The following is a 21,714-nucleotide window of genomic DNA, read 5'->3' on the forward strand; positions in this document are numbered from 1 at the left end:
TCTGCCTGTTGAATGTGAGATCAGGTAATAAAGACAGAAGAGGACAACAGTCTCTCTCTTTTTCCTCCTGCCAGTCACTTGGGGATTAAAAACACTAGGTGGCCAAGAAAGGATGAAATTAAAGCATAGTATGAACAATGTCCTTTTTTACCTTTTGGAACATGGTTTCTTTCACTCAAAGAGAAATGAAGCAGAATCTATAAATATTTAATTGGAGGGTATTTAGAAAATTAAAGTAAGCACCTATTTTCCTTCTGCATAACGAAGACATGGCAATTCATCAAAGCCAGATTATAATCTCAAGGAAAACAAAAATGTGCCTTTTGTTGAAAAGTATCATCTCTCTCACTATCAATCTTTCCTAAAAGGATGAACAACATTGCCGGGGACCTGAAATAGAGAAAATTGAAACCCCAGCAATGTGGGAAGGTAGTGCTGCTGCTTCTGCCTCTAGTCATGATGAACTTCAAAAACCCAATAAACAGCAGTTGGCTCTTGAGAAGGAACATCATGATCAGTAAGACGATGGAAATATTTCCTAGTAGATAATAGTTACTAATTTTTAAAATGAATTCTAAATTGGGCTATATTTATGATTGTGAAATGTTACACCTTCATTAGGGCTATTCATCCTTGCATGAGTCTCAGAACAAGGTATCCAAACAGGGAGGTACCAGTGCTTTAATTATACTAACACATAGTTCAACTACATTAATAAGTATGTCATTCATGTAGTTGTCTCGCATGTTGGCAAATGTGAGGAAAATGATGTTCTTACCCACTATTGGTAAGTGGAATTTGAAAAACCTGTTTGAAGGGTGATTTTGGAGCATGTATCAAAATCTCAAGTATATCGTTTTTTCTTTTAGAAGCTTCATTTCTAGAACTGAAGCCTTCCAGGTCAGATAAATGTGACTTCAAATCATTATATGCATGCATATGATAAGGGAGATTATTATGTATTATATACTACAAAGGGTGACTGCATAATGATATACCATATGTCCATGAAGGATAATATAAATGCTAAGGATATTTATATAAACATGTTGGGGGGAAACTATCAACATTTCATAAAGGGTGTGTCATAGTGTAAATCAGAAATTGGAAAACCTTCTTTGGCAAAATCTCAGGTAGTTGCTATTTTCTGCTCTGTGGATAATTGGGTCCTATGGGTGTGGCTACATTCCTCCCAACCTGCATGTTTAGAGGCTAGGCCATTCCTCAGCAGCAGAGTGCTTGGACAGCATACAGATTGCCCCTAGTTGGATCACAAGCACAACAAAACCCTCTCCCCAACCACAAATTTTTACCTATATAGGCAGTGTGCTGCATTTGGCCCACAGACAGTAGTTTCTTGACCCCTATCCTCTATTGAGATGGTCATATGATTCCTGTTCTTAATTCTGTTTAAGTGATGAATCACTTTTATTGATTTTCCTTAGGTCAAACCATCCTTGCATCTCTGGGAGGAAGCTCACTTGAACATGGTGTATTATCTTCTTACTGTGCTTTTGAATGCATTTTGCATTGAAAATATGAATTTTTACATCTATCTTCTTTATCAGGGATTTTGATGTGTAGTTGTCTCTCGTTGGTGTGTCTTTGTCAGGTTGTGGTATCAGATTATGTGTTCATGCAGTGTATCTGGGAGTGTAGCCTTCCTTTGAATTTCCATGGAATAATTTGAGAAAGAGTGATGCTATTACTCTTTCAAAGATCTGGTAGAATTCATCTGAAAATCCACTGGTCCTGTCATTTCTTAGCTGTTAGGCATTTAAATGTGGTTTCAAGCTCATTAGTCAATATTGGTCTGTTGAGGTTTTCTACCTCTTCGTGGCTCAACATGGGCAGGTCATATGTGTCTAGAAATTCGTCAATGTGTTCTAGATTTTCCAGTTTGTTAGTCAACATTTCCACAATAGTTTCTAATGATCCTCTGGATTTCAAAAGCATCTGTGCTAGTATTCCCTTTCTCATCTCTGGTGTTGTGGATTCATACTTCTCTCTCTTCCTTTGGTTAGTTTGGCTATGTGTTTACCAATCCTCTTTATCATTTCAAGTGTCCAACTCCCTGTTTTTTCATTTCTTCATATTTTTTCCAATTTCATTAATTTTTGCTCCAGTCATTTTTGACCCCTGTCTTCCACTGGTTTTGCAGTTAGTTTTTCCTTTCCTAAGGTGTTGAGGTGTAGTGTATGAATTTACATATTTGGACTTACTTTTAAAAATGTAGGTACTCAGTGGTAAATACTTTGTACTAATTGTTTTTATACTTTCTGAGATGTAGTGATTGGGGTTGGAGATGTGGCTCAGTTAGGTCAAATGCTTGCCTGGCAAGCATGAGGCCCTGGGTTCAAATCCCCCAGCACCAAAGAAAATAAATAAATGAAAAAAATAAGAACACTCTGGAAATACTGATTTGTTTTATGTTTTCTCTTATTTCTTCAGAATATATCTTTCTCCTTTGATCCATTCTTTACTTCAAAGAGTATTGTTCAAAATCCTTATGTTCATATGGTTTTAATTATTTTTCTTGGTTGTTGAATTCTAAGTTAATTTCATTAAGATCCAATAGGATGTGCGGGATTATATTGACTTTTTGTGTCAGCTGAGACTTAGGTTGTGACATTATGAAGAAGAGATTTGTTGGGCATAGGAATCTTGGCTGGGAATTGTTTTCTTTTAGATTTTGAAATATCTCATTCCAGGCCCTCCTTCATTTTAGGGGTTTAGTTGAGAAGTCAGAAGTGAGCCTTGTTGACTTGCCTATCAGTATGAGTTGGTGTCATGATTTTTGTTTTGGGGATTGGATCCAGTACCCACTAAGCCACATCCCCAGCACTTCTTAGTTTGGTCTCACTACATTCCTTAGGGCCTCACAGAAGTGCTGAGTCTGGTCTGGAACTTGCAATTCTCCTGCCTCAGCCTCCCAAGTTACTTGGATAACAGGTGTGTTGCCACCATGTCTGGCAGAATATCCTAATTTTGAAAAACACTTTGAAGTGCTTACTTTCTACTGGTGATACTGAAGGGAAGTTTTGCAATTACCAACTTAAATTCTGTCACTTCACAGGGCAAAAATGGATATGGACAATGAGAGGGACATTGTCGAAGAGATTCTGCGCAATCAAATTTTCTATGAAAAAGAGGTGAGTATGGCAACAGAGAAAATGAATTCTCAGATATTTTCTCTGTTCCTCTTCAAATATTTGGAAGTCTGTATTTACATGAATACATATTTTGAAATTTCAGTATATATTTCATGAAAAGTATTGAGGAGATGAGTTTTAATATGTATATGTATGCATTCGACATTTTAATATACTCAGATTGAGTGTACATGCATTTGGGAAGTGGTGGTGGCGTTTTCTAAATAAGATTGAATTCCCAATGGGAACTCTTTTCCAGGGATATCGCATATTGAATTATTTGACTTTCTGTTCATCATGGAAGGTTTTTTATCTCATACTGAGTTATGTAGGATTGGGTGGATACAATAAGCTTGGTTTTCACCTGATTTTTTTGAGGACAGTAGAGAGATGTGTCGAAGCCCTCCTGTCTTTTAATGTCAGCACTAAGAAATTAGTTGAAATTCTAATTGGCTTACCTCAAAAGGCAACCTCCTGTTGCCTTCCAGGTTTTCAAACTTCCATCCTCATTGTGTACATTAGACGTTTTCATTTTGATGTATTTTGGAGAGCATTGTGTCCCTAAGGTTTAGGCAATTTTCTGCTATTTTATTAAAAACCTTGTTCACTCCCTTAGTGTTCCCTTAGTGTTCATGTGCTTGGGTGCCTTCGTCTACACCAGGCATTCTTAGATGTGTTCTCTTAATGTTTTCCCAGATTACTATTGTGTTGTGTGCATGGTATCTTAATGTCTATTCCATGTTGAACACATTACTTTGCACATAATAAATTTTACCTTCAGGGCTTGAGAATGTGTTTTCTGTGTGAACTTATCTTCCTTTTCTAGGAATACTCTGTTTCTTTCTTAGACTGACTCTCTACTGATTGAAATATTTCTCATTCCATATTTTTCTCTATAGTTCATTTCTTACTTCTTCTTTCATAGTTCATTGATCATTTTAAATATAAATTTTAAAATTCCTTCTCCAGCATTTCCTTCTCATTGTTGTCAGCAAGGTCAGTCGTTGAAATTTCTGGACTGTTAGGGAAGCTTGCTCCCCTTTTCCTCTGGTCTGCGTGTCTCTCCATATTCTGGGATGATTCTCTCTTTTACTTTTATGCAAGGGATGATTTAGTGAGCTCCTTCCTCTTAAGTGCCCCGGACAGGGCAAATAGCCAGGTATTGTTCTCCTGTACCATGTGTGTACTTAGCTGTTCCCAGTATCACACTTTGTGATCAGACATTAAACTCTTATTACTACAGTCACATCAGATCAGCACAATGTACCAGCAGAACTTTGGGGGGAACATGTAGAAAATGCTTCCATGCTTCCTTTCATCCAGGTCTAAAGTTGTAGTAGTAGTCTGCAATAAGTCAATAAATATGTTATTAAAGATAGTAAAATTACTTTTGTAATACAGGTGCTGAAAAGGACAGGAAATAATTTGGAAAAGAAAGCAGAGAAAGAGAAAAGATGGAAAAGTGTAATAGAAATCAAGGTATAAAAAAGGAAAAGATGGGAAGGGTGGATGTGAGGCAGTAGCAGCTAACTCAAGAAGAAAAAGAGGGAGTGAGGAGAAAGTGTAATAGACCTGAGCTAGTAAAACAGAGTTATTTCAAGGAGAGGTAACAGTCTAGGAGGCCCTCTCTCTTGTCCTTGGTGTATCTGCATACCTACTGTGTTTCTGCTCAGTTACAGGGATGGTGCCTGATTTTCTGGGACTTCACAGCCTGTTTGATTTTTTCTGTAAGGGAGTGTATTTGTGTGAGCTCTCCTGAAGAAGAGCTGTGTGAGTCCTGTGAGTCCAGTGCTGTCACATCCAGAATGGGCTCCCCATGCCTATTTTGATGTGTGTGGGGGTTGTGGTAGTCTAAGTTAGAGGCATATCAGCCTCTTTGCTGTGGTGCTGGGTGTCTCATGGTGGGTACATAAGGATCTGCTGCAATCAGGTCACAGGTCAGTGGGTTTCTATTAGGGTTCACTGGGAGGTAGCTAACACACATGGGGTTCAACTTTATAAGCCACTGTGGTTTTCACTGGCACTACGTATGCCCCCGGTTCTCTGCTGACTGCTTGGTGTTATCCTCAGGAGCTGTCTTCTGTGAGTCTGAATGAGAGTTGAGTTAACTGGCAGCTCTGGGACTTAGAACTTTGTATCCTCCTTGTGCTGGTGGGGCACATGCACTATTTTCCAGGTCCCTATGTTTTTCTCACCAGCTCTTTGTTGTTGTTCAGCCCAGGGACCTGAGCCTGGGTGCTTGGAGTGTGTTATGCTGCATCATCTGGCTGCTTCTCTTGGAAGCAGGAGTGCAGGATGCAGGTTCATGTCTCCACTGATGGTGTGGAATGCTGAGCACCCACTCCTCTGCACAGGGTCGTCTTTCAAATAGCACAGGCCGTTGTGGCTGTACTCAAGTGTGGGACTTGTGTTTGAAGGCTTTTTGTGTGTGATCTGTGGCACAGCAGGCTCCAACCTGGTTGATGCAGAACACAGGGGTACCACCCTTGAGTCTGGGGCAGAGCACCCATTTGTCTGTCTGTGTTTGAGCTCCTGTTGCATCTGGTGGTAATATTTTGGAGCCAAGTCGCTTTTGCTGGGACTTGTGTAGAGTTGGTAAAATTGCTTGCTGGATTTCTGCTTCTGTGGAACGCCTGGCTTTGCAATGTCTGTGGGCTGTGGATGTCACAGAAACCTCTACCCTGACTAGGACATCCCTCCATGGATTTTCCAGTCACCATGATTGGGGATAGCATGCCAGTGATTCCCTCCTATACTGAGCTCCTGCAGAGTTTGGGGAGAGATCTGAGTTGGATTTAATAATTCTTTTGTTTTACGTCTTGAGATTTATTAGTCTTTATGAGGAAATCAGAGTCTTCACCAGTATGCTGGAATGTGGAACTTATATATAGTCCCAGCAATTGCAAAGTTCCTCTCTTAATTCCTAGGTCTTCCATCCACTTTGAATTGAATTTTGTGTGGGATGAAAGATCTAATTTCATTCTTTTCTTTGAGTGGACAGATATGGTATCTTTACATCTATGAATATTATTGAGGGAAAAATAAGTTATAAAACTATGGACAGAATAACATATACATATATGAAGAAAAAGTTATCTCTAAAACATACAAATGTGTATAATTTAGAATTACATTTGTGGTATACTATATATGAAGAAACATATACTTCAATATACAAAACATATATGAAGACCTAGACATAGAGGAGGTAAATTACCACAAGATTCGTAGTTATCATTCAGTGTGTGGGGGTCAAGAAGGGAATGCACACATGGGGGCACAAAAGGGACATAAAAAAAATTTCAGCCTGTTCTATACTTTAAGGTGCCCAGAAGGACTGCTTTTGTTTTCCTTATCTAACTGTACATATGAGATAGATTCACTTCTGTTTATGCTAATTAGAAATATAAAATCAAAGAAAAATGGGTCTCAATCAAAAGGGAAGACATCAAATTGCTTTTCACCCAGATAAAGGTACGCAAATGGGCAGTAGAACAATTCATGATTCCCCAAAGGCAGAATAGGATAAATAAACTTATACTCAAAATTTCTAACAATGACATGAGTAATTAATGTTTGAAATGTGATATACAACAATATTCTAAGAGAAAGAGTCCCCCACCCAAACTGTCTTCTGTTGTATCCTAATGGATGGCATTAACTGAATAAATTGAGATGTTAATTAAGAGAACCCATCAACTCAAATGGCCATCTCTTTGAGAGCTATATTTCTCACAAAAGATTATTGTCATGGTACTTTATTGTTTTTAAAGAAATATAACCTTTTATGAGATGCCTTTTATTGATTTACACATAATGTCTTTGATATTCACAGTACAATTCAGAATGTCACAAAATATTATGTCATATAACTGTCACCACAAAACATACAACATTTTCCTTACTCTTCAAAGATTTCAACCTGGTCATTTGCCATCAATTCCCACATTTCCTTCTAGGCCCAGGCAAGCATTGATTTTCTTTTTATAAATAGTTTTTCTTGTTCAAGAATGTATCAACAAATCATAAAGTATGTATGCTCCGTGTCTGATTTCTTTCCCTTGGAACATCCATTCATGCTGTTGCATTTATCAGTGGTTAATTTCTTTTCATTATTGTTCATAAATTGCTTATTCGGATATACCAAAATTTGGTTATTGTCCTGTTTGTGGACATTTGAGATCTTTCCAGTTCAAGCTCATATGTAGAAAGCCATAAACATTTGTGTACAAGTTTCTGTGTCCATCAATGTTTTCTGATCCCTGGGGTAAATATCTTGGGTAGCTCAATATTTAACAGTATGTTCATGCCTATGTTCTAAAATTGTTGTGCTAGTTTACATTCTCCTTAGCAATAGCAGAGAATTCTGTCTGCTCTCTACATCTTTTCCTAGTCTCTTTGTCGCTTTAATTGGCATTTCCCTGGTGATTAGTAATGCTGACGATATTTTTTTCAAAATTTTTTTAAATTTTTTTAATTTTTTTTATCCGTTCTATGGAAATGAGGTCTAACTTTTCATTTCTCTGGTTGTAAACAAAGTAGTCACATGGTTTGTGTAATCATACATGCACATAGGGTAATGATGTTTGTCTCATTTCACCATCTTTCCCTCCCCCACCCCTCCTCACCTCTCATTTCCCTCTACACAATCCATCCTTCCTCCATTCTTCCCTTACTCCCTCTGCCTCATTATGTGTCATCATCCACTTATCAGAGAAAACATTTGGCATTTGTCTTTTAGCTTATCTCCTCAGCATGATGTTCTCCAGCTCCATCCATTTACCTGCACATACTGTCATCTTATTCTTTATGGCTGAATAATATTCCATTTTGTATGTACACCACAGTTTCTTTATCCATTCATCTACTGAAGGGAATCTAGGTTGGTTCCACAATCTACCTATTGTGAATTAAGCTGCTATAAACATTGATGTGGCTGTGTCACTGTATTATACTGATTTCAAGTCCTTTGGGTATAAGCCCAAGGAGTGGGGTAGGAGGGTCTAATGGTGTTCCATTCCAAGTTTTCTAAGGAATCTCCATACTGCTTTCCAGAGTGGCTGCACCAATTTGCAGTTCCACCAGCAATGTATGAGTGTACCTTTCCCCCCACATCCTCGCCAAGACCTTTCGTTGCTTTTATTCTTTATAATAGCCATTGTAATTGGAGTGAGATGAAATCTTAGGTACTTTTGATTTGCATTTCTCTTGTTACTAGAGATGTTTTACATTTTTTCATATATCTGTTGATCACTTGTATATCTTCTGTGAAGTCGTTAGCCTATTTATTGATTGGGTTATTTTTATTCTTGGTGTAAAGTTTTTTAAGTTCTTTATAAATTATGGAGATTAGTGCTATATCTGAAGTGCATGTGGAAAAGATTTTCTCCCACTCTGTAACTCTTTTCACATTTTCAATCGCACCCTTTGCTGAGATCAAGCTTTTTAGTTTGAACCCATCCCATTTATTGATTCTTGCTCTTATGTCTTACCACAGAACACTAAAGAAATTAAACCTTAGAAGACAGAATGATCTCCCTTGACCTTCAATAGGCAAAATTAATATTGTCAAAATGGCCATACTGCTGAAAGTGCTGTACAGATTCAGTGCAATTCCAATTAAAATCCCAATGACATACCTAGTAGAAATAGAGAAAGTACTCATGAAATTCATTTGGAAGAATACGAGACCCAGAATAGCCAAAGCTGCCGGGGTCCAGCCCTAGCAGGATTTCATGGGTTCCACACTGGTAAACGGGATGCGGGAGACAGCGTCGGCGATGGATGGAGAATGAAAGACACAGACTCTAGTTCTGGTGCAGTCAATCCCACTTTATTCTGGGGAAGGCTGGGTTTATATACATTTTTCTTCAGGCTATAATAACAGGCTTGTGACTAATAAAATCAAAGAAGTTTCCAAAGCATAGGCAGAAATTGTTTTTACCGAAAGATTGAGAAAACAGTAACCTTACAGATTATCCTTACTTGATCACAATTATTTTAAGCATTTCTAACTACGTCAATGAGCTATTATAATGTTTATTTCCTTAATATCTAAACTCTATATGACCTAAGACTATTTTTATTATTTTTGCAGTAAAGCGATAGACAAATAATGTCATGTGACCATTTCTACTAGGTCCATCTGGTTAATATCTAAAATTGCTGAATTAAGAGTTACAGGAGGGCAGCGGTCCCAATGGTTATTATGTACCAACGTTTATTATAGGGGTGACATATTCTTTGTAGGAAGGAAGGAATGTTGTGAAACCTTATGCTTTTACCTTACCACCACACATAAACACAACCATCATCTGAATTAAACCACCCCGAAGGAGACAGGGGGAGACAAGCCTTTAGGGGGGTACCAAGGCTTGCCATTGATAAAATAAGCTAGTCATATCTAGTAGCTACTGTGGGAGATGCTTTGTGTTTAGAACTTGGGGAAACATTGTTATATATAAATTTCTGTGCCCCAGAAGGTTCTGGCTGTGCCAGTAAATGCAGTGTTTGATTTTTAACATAATAAAAACATTCTCCTGTAGTGAGGTTAACATCACAGGGTTTCAGCATGTGTTTTGTCTCCGTGATGTTTTTCTGGGAATTTGTAGAATTATTCCCATCACCTCTAGCAAGATCCTCAGACTGAAGTGAGTAATATATTATTAGGAAAACTCCACAGAATAACATCCAAGTTAGGGAGGCATACATCTGGCTACAATCCTTTTAGGATGAGTCTCTGCAATCATCCTGAGTGGAACTCTGTCAAGCACTGCAGGGAGAGCCAGGTGCCCCCGCACAAAGCAGTCCTTAGCAGGAAGAGTGATGCAGGAGGTATCACAATACCAGAACTTCAGCAATATTACAGAGCCATAGTAACAAAAATGGCGTGCTACTGGCACCAAACTAGACAGATAGAGCAGTGGTACAGAATAGAGGACACAGAGACAAATCCACGTGCACACAGTTATCACAGACTAGACAAAGGTGCAAAAAGCATACAGTGGAGAAAGATAGTCTCTTCAACAAATTGTGCTGGTGAAACTGGAAATTCATATGCAATAAAATGAAATTGAACCCCTATCTCTCACGTGGTACAAAACTCAACTCAAAATGGATCAAGGACCTAGGAATTAGACCAGATACCCTGCACCAAATAGAAGGAGAAGGTAGGACCAAATGAAGATTTGGTCCATGTTGGCTTAGGACCAGACTTCCGTAACAAGACTGACCATATTTTCAATAGCCATTCATGTGTCTGTGACTGCCAATCCAAATCCTTTACCCTTCTTTGTTGAGTTGTCTTATTACTGAGTTTAAATATTTTTTCTTGATGTGACTCCTTTGTCAGACATAGGCTACATAAGTATTGTCTCTTACTCTGAGCTTGTTTTTTCTTTCATTACACTGCATTCCAAAGAAACTTTTTCATTTTTTTGCATTTGTTTTTAGATAGCATTCATTAGGTAAATATGCCATCACTTACAGAGAAAAATATTTCAGGGCGTAGCCCTTAAAAATCAGGTATTGTTCAATCCACCTGTGAAAGATAAAATCAAAATAGTAATTTGAATTTCCAAGTGTAGAATACACATGCTATGCTCTGTAGTGACTTTGTGGTATAATATAATTTTGAGAAGACTTCTAATTTTCTCCTCTTTGAGAAAACAAAAGGAAGATTCAATACTAGGTTGACTAATGAATATTCAAAGCTGCCCCTCTCCCTTAGAATCAGCCAAAGAAAATCACATAAAAATATTTGACTTGGATCACTAAAAAATATAGTTCCAGTATTTCACAAACAGTGATGCTTCTCATCATAAATTTTTTGCTTCTCATTTTTCCTTTTCTCTTAACTTGATAGCAGTGCTTTCTAACGTGGTACAGATGTGTACTTGTATTTGCACATGCCTGAGTGTGCACGTGCATGGAAAGAAGTATCCTAAATCCAAACATGTCATGGAGGAGGAATTTTTTTTCTGTTTTCTACAACCTAGGCAAATCAGTACGGGTAATAAAGAACAAAGAATCACAAAAAGAGTCACATGATGTCTCAGTAGGTACAGAAGCAGTGTGTGATAAGAATCCACATGAGCTTCATGAAAGAATTTCTTGAAGAAAGTAGGCATAGAGGAATGAGCATCAACATCATAAACACTACACCCAACAGACTTATAGCCAGCATCATACTGAAGGTGCACAAATTGAGAGTATTTCCTGCACAATGAGAACAGAATGGGGTGTCCACTCTGCACACTACTATTCAACTTACAGCTCCAGAGTTTAGAGAAATAATGTAATGCAGTTGGGAAAGTAGTCACAAGTGCCCGACTTGCAGGTTAAATTTTTCCATACTTGGAAAACCAGAGAGACGCCACCAAAATACTCAGAATTGATAAGCAAATTCAACAAACAGCAGGATACTCAGTGAATAGCTTTTCTGTACACCAAAAATGAACTCCCTTAGCAACAAATAAGGAAAACCATCCCATTCACATTAATATCACAAAAAAAAATGAAAGAAATGAATTACCAAGGAATAATCTTAACTAAGAAGTGAAAGATATCTAGGATGAAAATTGGAAATCACTGGAGAGAAATAAGACACTGAACTTGGACAGAACTCCCATGTGCATGAATTGTGAGGCGGACAATGTACAACACACAGTTGTATCAAAGTCAAAATCAATTACAGATTCCGTGCAATCCTCCACAAAGCATCAATGTCATGTTCCCCTGACCTGGAGAAAACAATGCTCAAAAAAACTTCGGACCACAAAGGACCCTGAAGAGTTCAAGCCATCTAGAACAAAATTACTATGAGAGAGGCATCACAACACCTGACTGACTTCACATTATATTACACAAATATGCTAAAAACTAGAAAGCGTGTGGCAGAGGAATAGAAGAATGGAGCCAGAAAGAGACTCCTACATACACAGATATTGAATAAAGGTGCTGAAAACATTAGCTGGCTGAAAGAGAGCTTTGTGAACAAATGGTGCTGGGAATCTGGACATGCAAATTGAAATAACTGGAACAATTATCCTTTTATCTCACTTTGAAAAAACTCAAGACAAAAGGCATCAGAGATATTAAAGGAAGACTGAAGACTTTGAAATGTTGCAACAGTTTTTGAAGCGTACTCCAATAGCTCACGAAATAACAGGAAGAGTTTGTAAAGTGGGAGTACGTCAATTGAAAACTTCAGCACAACAAAGCTCTGTGTTGGATCTCACGAGTGAAGAGAAGACTCAGAATGGGAGAAAATATTTGCAGGTAATCATCTCCTGATGATTACTATCCAGAATATATGAAATACGGAAAACAACTTAAATCAAGTGAACAAGTAATCCAATAAAAAAACGGGGGGTATGATCTGAGCAGACACTTCTCCCAAGAAGAATTACAAATGTACAGTAAATTCAGGAAGGAAGGCTCAGTATCTTTACCCTCAGGGAAATGTCACTCAAAATTAGGTTGATTTCCCCCTCACCCCAGTCAGAATGGCTCTTTTTGAAAAAGCCAAAAACTTTGGAGACAATGGAGTTTGGACACTGTTGGTATAAATATCAAGTGATACAACCACTGTGCAAAATTATAGGTGATTCCTGAAAAAATCAAAATGGGAATGTGATTCAGCTGTAGCACTTCCAAATGGACACCTGAAAGAAAGAAATTCAGCATACAAAGGAGATCCCTGCAGTACTTTCACTATTGTGGCACTGTTCACATTAGCCAAGTAAAGAAATGAGACCAGGAGACAGAGAAAAAACAAATGGATAAGACTGAGTGTAACATATGCACCCATGGAGTATTATGCAGCCATACAAATGGATGAAATTGTGTCATTTTCAAGCCTGTGGTTAAACTCAAGATTATTGTAAGAAAAATAGGAAGATAAAGGAAGAAAATGATTGAATGTTTATCCTCATCTGTGAAAGTTTAAAGGATGATAGAAAATAGAAAGGTGACCTAAAAGTAGAAGTAGTATTATGCGATGGGAATGAGACTAGGGGAAGCGGAAAAGAGAGTGAGTAGAAGGGATGGTTGTTATGATTAGCACAGTTTATATGCATGTACAGAAATGTTAAGAGTGAGTCATTAACTTGTAAAATGAATGTGAGTTTCTAATTATTATAGAAGATATTTTTTTTTTATGTTTTTATACCCTTGAAGACCTTGAAGGAATTTGAGGCAACACCTCATTTTTTCTGAAGGTTTTAGAGTCACAATGTCAGCTTCAACTGCAGACCATGCTCCAAGAAGTTCCTGGATTTGATCTTATCCTAGAATGCTTTTCTTCAGCAATATTTGGCAAATTGAGAAGTAGAGTGGATGCCAATGGGAAACAGGCCCTTGAATCCCGTAAATGCTAGTTTCTTTAAATTTTAGACTCTCTTTTCCCCTTAGCTCTGACTCCAGTGGTACTTCCTGCTGCTCCATAGCAGGGGCCCCCTTTTCTCCACATTACGATATCATTTAGATCACAGACCTTGAAACCCTTCCTGTCAGTCTAGTTAAGGACCACCCAGATTCCTCTGAGTTGCATTGAATGCCTTTTGATTTTATTTAATCAAAATTATTTGGCTTCCTCTTAACTGTAGTCTGAAGGTATCCTAAAGATGGTTGTATATTTTGTAATAGAATGTCAGCAAATATATATTTCTAACAATACCACAAACAGTATTTCTGTATGAGGAACCACTTGAAAAATCTATTCTTTGAAAGCAGTGATTATTTTGCTCCAGTGATTATTTTGCTCACGATCTGCAGTTTAGGCATGCGTGAGTGACGTCAGTCAAAGTCTTCTCTTCTAGAAACTGTGTGAGTGCAAGTTGGCTTTGGGGACCAGAACATTCTATCGTCTCCTAAATCCACACGTCTCTCTGTTGAAGCTGGCTCTGGTCTGGTCCCTCAGCATGGTTGTCACCTAGAACATGTTATAAGAGGTTCCCTGTGCTCAGAATATGGCTTATGATGTTTGCATCCATATTTACAAAAATGAGAGTGTTCTGTTCAGACTCATGGGAACCATTTATTGGTGCAGGTCTGAATAAGTCAGTGGGATGTCCATAAAATGACTTTAGAAAGTAAGAGAAGTGAAGATGGACTTAAGAGGCAAAGGTCTTCCACTAAGAGGTGACATTCAGTTTTGAATGAAGAAAAATCAAAACCAGTCCTAGAAAAATAAAAGTCCATGGTCAACTGTGATGGGTTGTGAAAAAGTGGTGCATGTTAGGAACTGGTTTCTGTGCCTGCATATGGTTTTCACTTTACTGATTTTCAGAGTGATTGACTGGAACACATTTTCAGAGACTAGATTACATTGTATTTCATTGCAACTGAGTGCAAGTCAAACTTTGTTATTCGATTTTTGTGAGACTGTTCTCAGACTACTGTGTTTACACATTATTTTATTTATGCAGCTGGATGATCTTAAGGAACAACTTGAACATTCATCTTCCCAGTGTGCTTATCTAAATGTGGAAAATCAATTCCTGAGACAGGAGGTTCTGTCTATGGAAGAATTAAAAAGCACATTTGAAAAACTGGAGGAAGAGAAAAACCAGTTAGAAGAAAAAATGTCAACCCTTCAATCCAGAGAGAAAGATTCGGTGGAAATTGATCCACGAGGACAGTACGAAGCAGCAAGTGAAAAGACAGGGAGGGAGAAAACATTGGAGGAAACGGTGCAGTCTTTACAGGTGAATTTTTCTGTGATGTGCTTTATTTCATTCACTGCAAAGTGTGTATCTTGGATGCCTGTGTGGTATGTGGTTCCTCTGTTCCCTTACAGAAATTTGTTTTCAAGGTCTCTAGAAAACAAGAGGTCATGGGTTTTCCCCAGAAATAGTGCAGAGAAATAGAAATAGTGCAGAGCTCATCATTACTAGAACTAAGTTGATCCTTCAGAAAAATGATTTTCTTTCAAGAAAATCATTGGTGGCATAAAGCAAGAATAGTACAATGAAAAGGAAGGAGAGTGATATAGAATAGGTATTTGCTAACAACCTTATGTTGTTAAAATTTTGAACCAATCGTGTTATTCTCTGACTCTTCTGATTACAAAGTGATTCACAGCTGAGGATGTAACTCAGGTAGTACTTACTTGCCTATCGGGAGCAAGGAAAGACCTGTGTTTGATCCCAAGCACCACACAATATAACAACATAAATGAAACAACTAAAAGAAGACTAGAAGAATAGTTTAAATCATTTAATTTTGCACATTTACTGCAGTTGATACAAATGGCTTATTTAAAAAAATCTTTTTTCACATTAAAAAAAAATACTTATTCACTGCCAAAAGAAAAAATGCACAATAAATTTTTGTATGATACTTATGTCTAAAATATATCCTTTTAAATGGCTTTAGGCAAAGATTTACTTACACCAATTAAGAGAACATCACGATGCGCACATGAGAAGTGAGATGAAACTGAACATTCAAGATATGAAGGCCACCCTTTTTGACATGAACAATCAAGTTTACGCTTATAAAATGGAGCTGGAACAGTATAAGCAGCTCTATTTACAAGAAATGGACAGGAAAATGTCATTGTCTGATGAACTTAGCATGTGAGTGAAATTAGTATCATAGGAAATACATTAAGCTTATATATTTGTCTCTAAAGAATAACATTTCATGAGTCACAGTCATGAGATGATTAGAACGTGCACCTCGGCAGCCTGAGTTGGAACCATATTGGTGGTAAATAAACTGACTTTTAGAATATGAGTGCAGGGCACTTTCTATATCTCCCCCCTTTTGGGGTTTATGTCATTTCCATCTTTCTCAGTAATGTAGTTTTATTGCTAAAGTGATCACTTAATCTTTAAGTATTTATCTGATGTCATGTTTAACATCTTCTGAGTGACATAGTTACAAATTCTCTTAATAGCATTCCGTCCAAGAACTCTCTCAGTAAATAACTGCATGAGAAAGATTATAACTGAAACCCAAAGAGTTGCTGTCTGTAATCCTCCTCCTCTGGGTGCATTCCGGTACTTGGTCAATGAATTTTCCTTATTTGAGATCTTTCCTATTATCCCTAGAGGGTCGCTGGAGACCATCTATCCTTTCGAGTTTTTCAAGTCTACATAAACTCATACTTGTGATACAGGAAATGGTTAGCATGTGATGAAGAAAAGGATACATCACAAAGTGGTTGAAACAAATTCCTTGGCCCAGTGAAAGGGTCTGAGTGGAAGACAAAGGGTTGGTCCCCCTCCAGTGCCTTGCTAACGATGTTTTAAGCTAACTGTCTTCCAGGCTGCTTGAGTTCCTCTGACCACCAAGTGAGTTATGTGGTTCTCCCCTGGAGGATGCTGCTCGAATTATCCTGGAGGACGCAGTGCTCGTTTTCTTCCATCTGATGTGTGGCCTCTGCAGATCGTGAGAGCATGTGTTTGACAATGTCTTTGAGGGGTACATCTTCAAAGGCATAAACTGTTTTCACTAAATACAAGTATTACTGCCTTGGCTTTTTGAGTAATGTATATGCATGTATTTAGGCAGCATATCATGGTGTTTTAATGAACATAGTATTTGAATAGGCCATTAGAATCACCTGAATCAGCATATGCATCATCTCACAGTTCCCTGTGAATAGTGTACTGCTAACAGCATCTTGCAGGGTCTTAGGAGTGGAGAACTTCCAGAGGGCAGAGGTGTCACCTGTTGACCACACTTCATTGATAGTTATTTCTCCCTCCCCCTCTGTTTGAGCTGTGAGTTAGTTTGAACTATTAGTTTTCCCCCCCTAGGAATATATGTAGCTCATTTGAGCAATTTGAAACTTAAAATTAGCTGTATGTGGTAGGTCTGCTCTGACACGTTTAGGATTGAAATACTGTTGAGTGGAAAACTCCATTTACTGTCATGGTACTTTCTGAAGAATGCACTTCATTTAAGGAAAATGAGAAACTAATGATTTTGTTTTCCAATCATTGCAGGACGAAGGAAAGGCTAGCGGAAGTTAGTAACGAACTTGCAAGACGTTGTAATGTTCAGGAAACATCAATGATCCTACTGCACACCACCCGTGTTGAAATAACTGCATGCAGAACCGTGGCTGCAAGGTGAGTGGCATTCTCTATTTTCCTTCAGGTCTCAGGTTTGTGATCGAATTCTTTTTGTTTCATTTGGTAAATTACAGAGTCATTCCATTGACTTGTGCATGTGAAGTGAAGTTCACAATAATCCGTGTGAATAAAGAAAACAGAAATTTGTCAGGTGTGCCCATATACTGTGTAAAAAGATAGAGAAGGGTGGATTTTAGGGTGAGATGTTATAAAACAAGAGACTTGTAAAGATTTTTAGCCATGATTCCAGAAAGCAAAATATTCCCAATAGTATGAGTAGAGAATGCGTTTACCATCTCCTTTTTTTTCAAGGTTAATCATTCTGGACTACTTCCATTATGAAGTGCTAGCTTAAAATCATTTTGTTGTAATATTAAGGAAAATGAGTATAATGATTATTTTTCTAGTCTGTGATTTCAACCCCACTGTTTTTTAAGCAGTTTTTCTCCATGTTCATAGCATGAAGTATTTATTTCATCTCTTAGCATTACCTGAAATTTACTCCTGTCATTTAGCAACTTTTTTGTATTACTAGATCACCAAATATAGGTTTTGTTCATTGGTACTATAAGGATGTACGTTATTGAATAATTCAGGGATGCTCTGTTTTATTGATGGGGAGGTATTTTAGAGCTTGTTTGGTGCCTTGTTGATTTTTATGATAATATGTAAAAATAAAAATTAGCAGGAAGATATATCTCTCATAATTTTATTGTACATAGAATTGTTTTCTGATAATACACTGTTTTGGAAATGGTTGTGTAAAGTTGAGAACTGAACCCGGGGTGTTGTGTGCACAGGCTGACACCGATATACATGCCATACTCTGATAACTCAAATCTTTATAAAAGTACTCCAATTTCATGAAAGATAACATTTGATGGTTTAACTAATTTTGTGTTCCAGTGCTTTGTGCCTAACAGCAGAACAGATGAAGTCAATGTTTAACTCGTGTTCTTTGTGCTGGGGACGGAGCACAGGTCCTCAAGCTGCGTAGTGAAGCTCTCAAGTGCTGAGACACATCCCAGGCCCACGAGTACATTTGATAGTCGTCATTTTTGGAATGGCATTACACACACTCACAAAAATTTTGGTGTTTCATTTCAGTAATTTTTTCCTTATTCTCAAATATTATTTTTGGTTCATATTTTCTACCCTAAATGTGACAAAGTAGGTGCAACACACTCAAAGCCAGATGCCACAAACTCTACCAATTTTCACGATGAAACATTGTATACAACACACTATTGATTGGTACTTTTCCTCAACTGAGCAGACTGGTTTGCATCTCCAAGGCAGTGCCTGTCTTATCTGAATTGTAATTCTTACCACATTATCCTAGCATAATGCTTATGACTCAGACATCAAAGATTGATCTGAAAAGCTTTCCATTCTCCAAGTGAAATGATCTTCAATATTCAAGTTGTTCCTTCTGTCTTCTGTAAGTTGGAGGTAAATCTCAACTTCCTCCAATTCTTTTCATTTTCATTCAGTATTGTCACAAGTTGTTTAAATATACACATCATTTTTTGGGTTCTTGTTCCACAAACTGTTCCTTGGGCCTTTGGGATAAAATACATATATTTTATAATTATATGCTAACTGGTGTAGGGTTCTTTCATGCATAAGCCATTTGCAGTTTAACATTGAAATTCACACATGACAAACTTCCTTAATTTTATTATATCTGAGTGTATATTTATTTCCTTATAACAATTGAGTGCTCCAGAAAAAGAGACAATGATATCAAATTTTTCTTTATACCATAAAGAGTTACCAAATATATGGAAAGTGTGTTATGTATTAGTTAAAATTTCTTGATGCTTTTCCAACCCATCATTTAGAGTGAGATCCAGTGGATATTCAGTGTACCCTCTTGAAGTGAGATCATATTTGTATTTTTTAGGCCTTACTCTTGTTGATTTCACTGTATTTCTGTTTTTAACATGTCCTTTTCAGCTCTACCTCTCTTCCAAGTGAGCAGTATTTTGAAGAAGAAACATCATAAAGTCAAGGGAGAAGAAAACCTTCCCGTAAGTCTCTGCGATCAACCATCCATTTGCTGGTTTGTGGTGTGGTGTGGTAGGCAGCAAAGGACACTTTATTCCCTCCCACCCCCCATCAGAAGCCAAAAGGCAGAGGGATAGAGACCAGCCTCCTAGCTGCACTGCTCAAACCTAATACTTAAGAGGAAGATGAGCTTAGCCATGAAGCCACAGTGAGCTTCCAGATCCTCCATCTCAGATTGCACTCTTACTCAATTTCCAGTGGAAGAAGCCACTACTTGACTGGTGTCCCAGAAACAGGATGCTCGCTGCAGACATGGGAGCAGAGCCACACATTTCCATAGGCAGATATATCTTTCAAAGAGAGATGGAGAGGCAAGCCAGGGCATTGTGATCCATCCAGCCACTAGGTAAATCTCTCCTCTCCTGAAGAAGGTGGAGAGTCCAAGTCCTTACTGGAAGCTTGAGGCCAGGGAAATGAATTTTCTGCTATGATTTCTGCCTGGATTTAAATTATGCTTGAAATGAAGGCCTTGTCTGTTTGTATCTGAAAACATGACTGCAAGTATGGTAGATGGTAAAGAGAAATTTCTTTTGTGCTTTGAATTTTGCTATCATTGATTTCACCACATGGACAATTCCTTTGTGGATTCCTTTTAGGAAACTAAGTCTGACCTTGAATAAATAAAGAAGTTGTTTAAAAAGAGAGCTTTCTCATCTTAAGCTTGTATGGTTCAACAATAGGGGTTCATCCTTCAAGAGATACCTTAAAGTATCTGTGCTTGATAAATAGGGAATAAATGATTGCTGCTACTAGAGTTCATGGTATTTATTTGTATTCCTTTATTTTATTCATAATATTAAAGCATCTTACATTGGAGAGTTACCCTTGTATATGTCATGACTGAACATTTTGATCCTCAAGACAAAGTTTTGCATATACATTTTCTTGCAAATATGTTTAAAAATCCTTTTTGTTCACTGAGTATATTAGTGACACCCTGGAACTCCAGGCTCACTAACAGTCTAGAGCCATTTGGCCTTGTGACCTCTCAAGCTGTCATCTCCCTGAGTATCCATTGGCGCTCTTATATTTTTTTTATCCACACTTTTTTTTTATTGTAAACAAATGGGTACAACTTTTTTCTCTGGTTGTACTTGAAGTAGAGGTGTACCATTTGTGTAGTCATACATTTACATAGGGCAATGCTGTTTAATTTATTCTGTTATTTTTTTCTACCCCTTCACCCTTCCATCCCCTCCCACCCCCTTTTCCCTCTATACAGTTCCTCCTTCCTCCATTCTTCCCCCTGTACCCCCATTATGTGTCATCATCCGCTTATCAACAAGATTATTCATTCTTTGATTTTTTGAGATTGACTTCTCACTTAGCATGATATTCTTCAGTTTCATCCATTTGCCTGCAAATGCCATAATTTTATTATTATTTATGACTGAGTAACATTGTATAAATATACCATTGTATAAATATACCAGTTTCTTTATCCATTCATCAATTGAGGGGTATCTTAAGTTGGCTCCACAATCTGGCTATTGTGAATTGAGTAGCTATGAACATTGATGTGGCTGCATCTCTGTAGTATGCTAATTTTATGTCCTTTGGGTATAGGCCAAGGAGTGGGATAGCTGGGTCAAATGATGGGTCCATTCCAAGTTTTCTAAGGAATCTCCACACTGCTTTCCAGAGTGGCTGCACTAATTTGCAACCCCACCAGCAATGTATGAGTGTACCTTTTTCCCCACATCCTCGCCAACACCTGTTGTTGCTTGTATTCTTGATAATCGCCATTCTAATTGGGGTGAGATGGAATCTTAGGGTAGTTTTGATTTGCATTTCTCTTATTACTAGAGATGTTGAACTTTTTATATATCTGTTGATTGCTTTTACATCTTTTTCTGTGAAGTGTCTGTTCATTCTCTTAGCCCATTTGTTGATTGAGTTATTTGTATTCTTGGTGTAAAGTTTGAGTTCTTTATATATTCTGAAAATTAGTGCTCTATCTGAAATATGAGTGACAAAGATTTTCTCCCATTCTGTAGGCTCTCTCTTCACATTGCTGATAGTTGCCTTTGCTGAGAGAAAATTTTTTAATTTGAATCTATCCCAGTTATTGATTCTTGCTTTTATTTCTTTTGCTGTTGGAGTCCTGTTAAGGATGTCTGATCCTCAGCAGACATGTTGAAGATTTGGACCTACTTTTTTTTCTATAAGATGCAGGGTCTCTTGTCAGATTCTAAGGTCTCAGAAATAGAGCAAGCAATCATGAAATTCATCTGGAAGAATAAGAAACCCAGAATAGCTAAAGCAATCCTTAGCAGGAAGAGTGAAGCAGGAGGTATCGCAACTCCAGAACTTCACCTATACTACAAAGCAATAGTAACAAAAACAGCCTGGTATTGGTACCAAAATAGACAGATAGATCAATGGTACAGAATAGAGGACATGGA

At 37.7% G+C, this 21,714-nt stretch overlaps 1 protein-coding gene across 5 annotated transcripts in view; it reads left to right on the top strand.

Moving 5' to 3' along the window:
- The window catches only part of LOC306641183 (uncharacterized protein), a 42,721-nt gene that overhangs the window by 18,879 nt on the left and 2,128 nt on the right, over nucleotides 1–21,714 (top strand). Inside the window, exons 8-13 of one of the 5 annotated variants that reach the window (XM_079106111.1) lie at nucleotides 369–517; nucleotides 3,077–3,152; nucleotides 14,582–14,860; nucleotides 15,531–15,733; nucleotides 17,111–17,236; nucleotides 19,199–19,272. In XM_079106111.1, the coding sequence (XP_078962237.1) occupies nucleotides 369–517; nucleotides 3,077–3,152; nucleotides 14,582–14,860; nucleotides 15,531–15,733; nucleotides 17,111–17,236; nucleotides 19,199–19,247 (882 nt within the window). In that variant the 3' untranslated portion in view covers nucleotides 19,248–19,272. Of the gene's footprint in view, nucleotides 1–368; nucleotides 518–3,076; nucleotides 3,153–14,581; nucleotides 14,861–15,530; nucleotides 15,734–17,110; nucleotides 17,237–19,198; nucleotides 20,569–21,714 lie in introns of those variants that run through there. The other 4 variants (XM_079106112.1, XR_013758052.1, XM_079106113.1 and 1 more) reach the window with 4 other exon arrangements.

This window comes from Sciurus vulgaris, assembly GCF_902686455.1.
Source record: "Sciurus vulgaris genome assembly, chromosome: 12".
Lineage (NCBI taxonomy): Eukaryota > Metazoa > Chordata > Mammalia > Rodentia > Sciuridae > Sciurus > Sciurus vulgaris.